The sequence below is a fragment of the Arachis stenosperma genome, chromosome 2 (assembly GCF_014773155.1).
Source record: "Arachis stenosperma cultivar V10309 chromosome 2, arast.V10309.gnm1.PFL2, whole genome shotgun sequence".
In the NCBI taxonomy this organism is placed as follows: domain Eukaryota; kingdom Viridiplantae; phylum Streptophyta; class Magnoliopsida; order Fabales; family Fabaceae; genus Arachis; species Arachis stenosperma.
The window spans coordinates 23,298,410-23,304,474 of record NC_080378.1 but is presented as its reverse complement, the minus strand read 5'-3'; the positions used below and the strand labels follow the sequence as shown (position 1 = coordinate 23,304,474).

The following is a 6,065-nucleotide window of genomic DNA, read 5'->3' as shown; positions in this document are numbered from 1 at the left end:
ATATCTCAATCATTCAACAACATCAACCATTCAATGCCTATCTTAGGGCCTCTAGCCTAAGTATTTCCTACCACATTACATATTAGATACGGGAAACCGAAACCATACCTTAGCCGATTTTCCCAAGCTCCACCGGAGCACTTCCAAACCACTTATCCACAAGCTCTCAAGGCCTCAACACCTCCAAGAACAGATTTTTCACCACCAAACCCTTTCCAAGCTTTTCAAAGTCACCAATCAAGCTCCAAAATTCACATATACACAACCTAAGCCACAACCATCATACCCATACACAACATCTCAAAACCCAAACATCATAAAACAACAAAATACACTAGGGTTGAGAATCTTACCACCTCCAAGGTCCAAGGAGACAAGATTAACCTTCTCCTTCAAGAGAGTTGGGTCCTATAACATCAAAGAACCCAAAATCTCAACATTTAACCCATGAAACTCGAAAATAGGGGCTGAGATTTCGAACAGCAAGGTGTGGCTTACCTCAAGATTGATTATATGGGTTTTGTAGAGCTCTCCGTGGTGAACGCGTGGCCGCAAACGGGGCGGCAATCGGAGCTCTAGATCAAAAGTTATGGTGGTTTGAAGATCAAGTGAGAGAGAGAAGTTGAGAGAATGTTCTTCCCTTCCTCTCCACCATTTCAGCTTGTGTGTGTAACAAATGAGGAGAGAGAGTGCTGAAAACTAGGGTTTTGGTTAAGTTATGTTGGGCCAAGGACCCACTTTGGGTCCGGTTGGCCCGGTTTGGCCCGTTCGGTCCAATCTTGGTCCGAATTCTACAAAATTGGTACCAAAATTCTCGTCTCAATCTCCTCTATCACATTTAGCCATAAAAATCACATTTTAGGCTTTCTAGAATAAATTCTCATTTATGGGTTAATTAGCCGTTAATTAACCGGGTTTTACATTCTACCCACCTAATTGGGAATTTTGCCCACAAAATTCAAATGCAATTACCTGAGAATAAATGCGGATAATCCGATCGCATCTCTGACTCAAGTTCCCAAGTGTGTTCCTCAACACCGCCTCGACTCCATGCCACTTTGACTAGTGAAACATCTTTTCCACGCAACCGTTTGATACTAGTATCATCAATTCTGACTGGAGCCACTGGAAGCGTCAAATCTTCCCTCAACTGAACCGATTCAGGTTCTAACACATGGCTAGCATCAGGAGTGTACTTCCGAAGCTGCGACACGTGAAACACGTCGTGCAGGTTCGAAAGATGAGGTGGTAGAGCCATCCGATACGCCACCGGTCCAATCCTCTCTAGGATTTGAAATGGACCAATGTATCGAGGATTCAACTTCTTTGCCTTAATCGCCCTACCTACTCCAGTAGTCGGAGTAACCTTAAGGAAAACATGGTCTCCTTCCTCAAATTCTAAGGGCTTTCGCCTCTGATCGGCGTAACTCTTTTGACGACTCTGCGCCGTAAGCATCCTATCACGGATTTTCTTGACTTGTTCAGTAGTCTCAGCTATCATTTCTGGCCCCAACAAGCTTTTCTCTCCAGCTTCATACCAACATAGCGGAGATTGACATTTCCTCCCATACAAGGCCTCATACGGAGCCATTCCGATACTCGCATGATAACGCAAACTCCACTAATGGCATATATCGATCCCAACTCACCGGTTGGTCCAAAACACAAGCTCTCAACATATCCTCTAGTGTTTGGATCGTCCTCTCAGATTGACCATCTGTTTGAGGATGGTAAGTCGTGCTCAAGCTTAATCGGGTTCCAAAAGCTTTCTGAAATGCACCCCAAAACCTTGAAGTGAAACGAGGATCTCTATCAGAGATTATAGTAGCAGGTGCACCATGAAGTCTCACAATCTCCTTTATGTATAACCGTGCTAGCTCTTCAAGGGTGTAAGTCATCCGAATGGGTAAAAAGTGAGCTGACTTCGTCAATCGGTCCACAATCACCCAAATAGCATCAAAACCAGCTCTAGTCCTTGGCAATCCCGACACAAAGTCCATTGCAATACTCTCCCACTTCCTTTGTGGAATCTCTAAAGGTTGCAACATCCCGGAAGGTCTTTGATGTTCAATCTTTACCTTTTGACAAGTTAAGCACTTTGATACATATTCCGCCACATCGTTCTTCATACCCGGCCACCAAAACATCGCCTTCAAATCATGGTACATCTTAGTACTTCCCGGGTGAATGGAGAATCCGCTTTTGTGTGCCTCCTTTAAAATATCTTGCCTCAAAGTGCCAACATCCGGCACAATGATTCTACCCTTGAATCTCCATAACCCATCTTTTTCTTCCGACACTCTCCACTGTTTCCCTTGCTCAATGGCCGGTAACACTTTCCATAATGCTTCATCATTTTGATGAGCCTTTAGGAGTTCGGACTTAAAATCACTTGAGATTTCTAATCGGCTCAAACACAAGGTTCCGGATACTTCTCGAGCACCAATATTCAGACTCTCGAATCCCTTGAGCAACTTCTCCTCTTGAAGCATCATCCAAGCCGCATATAACGACTTCTGACTTAACGCATCCGCCACTACGTTCGCTTTTCCCGGATGGTAATTCAACTCAAAGTCGTAGTCCTTCAACAATTCCATCCACCTCCTCTGCCTCATATTGAGCTCTTTCTGATCAAAGAGATACTTCAAGCTCTTATGATCAGAGAAAACTTGGAACTTAACCCCATAGAGATAATGCCTCCACACCTTCAAGGCAAACACGACCGCAGCGAGTTCCAAATCGTGCGTAGGGTAACTAACCTCATGAGGTCTCAACTGTCGTGAGGCATACGCCACCACATTACGATGCTGCATCAGCACGCACCCTAAACCCTTCAATGAGGCATCACAATACACCTCAAAAGGCTCGTTCGGCTCGGGTAACACTAACACAGGTGCAGTAGTCAACTTTTTCTTCAATGTCTGAAAGCTCTCCTCGCATTCAGGAGTCCAAACAAACGGAGTGTCTTTTCGGGTTAACTTCGTCATTGGCAAAGCTATCTGTGAAAAGCCCTTGATAAACCTTCGGTAATAGCCAGCTAAACCCAGAAAACTCCTTATCTCTGTTACAGTGGTTGGTTGTTTCCAATCCATCACCGCCTCCACCTTAGTTGGATCTACTGCTATTCCCTTCTTACTCACCACATGGCCCAAAAACTTCACCCCACTCTTCCAAAACTCACACTTAGACAGTTTTGCATAAAGTTTCTTCTCCTTTAGAATCTGCAATACGGTCCTCAAGTGTTCCGCATGCTCGTCCTCAGTCTTGGAATAAATCAGTATGTCATCAATGAAGACAACAACGAATTTATCCAAAAACGGACGGAAAACTCGATTCATGTAATCCATTAATATCGCAGGAGCGTTCGTCAACCCAAAGGACATCACAGTGTACTCGTAATGACCATAACGAGTCCTGAAAGCGGTCTTAGGGATATCCTCGCCCCTCACCCTTATCTGGTGATAACCGGATCGCAAGTCAATCTTGGAGAAAACTCCAGCTCCTTGTAACTGATCCATGAGATCATCAATTCTCGGCAATGGGTACTTATTCTTTATTGTAACCTTGTTCAACTGCCTGTAATCCACACAGTGCCGCATACTCCCATCCTTCTTCTTCACCAGTAACACTGGAGCACCCCACGGAGAAACACTTGGTCGTATAAAATTCTTTCCCAACAAATCCTCTAACTGAGACTTTAGCTCGTTCATCTCCAACGGTGACATCCTATAAGGAGCACTTGAGATTGGTCCCGCCCCGGGCACCAACTCAATAGCAAACTCAACCTCTCGGTTAGGTGGGAACTCATCAATATCATCGGGAAACACTTCCGGAAACTCACACACAACCGGAATCTGCTCCAACCTTTGATCATCACCCGAAACACCCGCGGCTAACAACAAGATACCCTGACATTCGGTTCCGGAACAATTCACCATCATCGAATTCAAGTAATAGTTATTCACCACGACCGGCCCTTCTGTATCTTCCGGCATAAAGTACACCGACTTTGTAGAACAATCTAGTAAAACATGGTTCTTAGATAACCAGTCCAACCCCAAGATAAGATCAAGACCAATCATCGGCAAGCAGATTAAATCATGAACAAAATCACGCTGCTTGAATCTAAGGGAAACTTCCGGACATCCTAGCCTAGTTACCATGGCTTCATGGGTAGCATTATATACCTTTAGGTCATAACCTAAGGTTACAATCTTTAATCCTAACTCATGATCTTTCTCAAATGCAACGAATGAATGTGATGCTCCCGAATCAAATAAAGCATTTAAAGTTTGACTAGCCATTTCACAGTTACCTCGAATGAGTGTCTCGGATCCCTCTGCACCCACAGCTGAGGTAGTGAACACCCGACCAGTTTGTTGTGCTTTCCCAGCACCTTGCTTCTGCCGCTCCGGGCACCATGGAAGCTTATGTCCTGCCTTTCCACAATTGTAGCACAAACCCCATCCGGCCTTGCATGGTTTTCTCGGATGGTGACTTCCACACCTAGTACAAACTTGATCATTCTGAGGTTGCTTCCCAAACCTTTTCCCTTGGAAGTTATTGTTGCTGGACCTCCTAAAGGAACCTCTCCTCCTGAAAGGCGGACCTCTAGGTGCAAAGCTCTTCTCTCGATTCTGTGGGAATGATCCCTTGTGACTCCCTCTCTCAGCAGCTGCCTTCTTCACGTACTCTTCAGCAACCCCACACTTGTTCACCGACACAACGGAAGTTCTGATCTCTATTGGTCCCTGAGCTCCATTTCCGTCGTTGCCATGGTTGCTCATCTGTTGTCCAAGAGCCTCTGCAGTGGCCCACATAGCCGCAGCCATGTTCCCCAATGCCGCCACAAGGTCTACTGGGTTATTCGAGCTATTCTCCAGCGCACGAGCATTCGTACGACCTCTCACACTACCTCTACCGCGTCCACGAGGCGCCATTTGGTTCCTATACACACCAACAATCGATATTAAGTTGATCAGTCTCAATATCGGAAGTCTAGTGCTTCAAAGTCCCAAATGCATGCTCATGAACGTTTATGCCAATTATATCAAGCAGATATACTAATAGCACATAACACACACACAGAGAATGCACAGAAGCATAGTCAGTCCATCCCTCAGGCTCTACAGGAACGAACTGCTCTGATACCAAAATGTAACACCCTACCATACAGAGTCTTATGCTTAAGCCATAATTCAGAGATGGCAAGGTATTACGACCTCTAAAATAAAAATTTAGTACATATAGTAGTATGAATGATTGATTATAACTAGGAGCCTTTGTAGAAAAAGGGGTAAACAAAAACCGCAACTCAAAAGCGCAACACTCCGATCGATAACGTAACGAACAAGGATAAACCAACGCGAGATTATATATACAAAAGAGTGTCAAAAACAGGAATATCAAGGCTCAAAATCCGGCTGCGAAGATAACCGGTCCGAGCATAACAGTATATACATATGATAAAATAAGGAAAACCCCAAAGGGAACCCAAAGGGACACAAAACATAAAACCTATTCTCCAAAATCTCCCATAAGAGGAGTCATCACAGTTTGTATTATTTAACGGAGATAAAAGTATCTAAGCAAAACATATAAACCAAAACATAGCCCCGAGAACAAAGGATCTTCGCAATATAGAAGTCTCCAGCATGCATCAGCGGGACACCTCACGTCCTGCATCTGAAAATCACAAAATCCGCATGGGTGAGAACCAGAGGTCCCCAGCATGGTAACAGCTTCCACATATATAATACATAATACTGGAGGAAAGCCGAAGGCAATCCTAGAACTTCCTCCAAATAATATCAAAGCTTATAAACAAGCTAAACCATATAAGGGTATCTGACTAAAGATTCTTCAGTCTAACTAATACTTCCCTTTCCAATTCCTTCAAACCTCCCAACCACCAGCAGGAGTATATTATAGCAAACACAGATATATCAAACAGAGAATATACAAATAGTAGCAGTTAAGACATTTAGACAATTAGCAAGTAATATGCAGTCAGTTAGGCAATCTCAACCAATTCACATAGTATGCATATGATGAATGCCTGTCCC

At 44.1% G+C, this 6,065-nt stretch overlaps 1 protein-coding gene across 1 annotated transcript; it reads right to left on the bottom strand.

Moving 5' to 3' along the window:
- Positions 1-982: 982 nt before the first annotated feature.
- On the bottom strand, positions 983-4,832 carry LOC130962701 (uncharacterized; the record flags this gene model as incomplete). Its single annotated transcript, XM_057888878.1, has 2 exons — positions 4,680-4,832; positions 983-1,387 (listed from the first exon to the last, which is right to left on the bottom strand). Coding segments are annotated over exons 1-2 (558 nt in total), but the record flags the coding sequence as incomplete, so codon positions are not given.
- Positions 4,833-6,065: the final 1,233 nt, after the last annotated feature.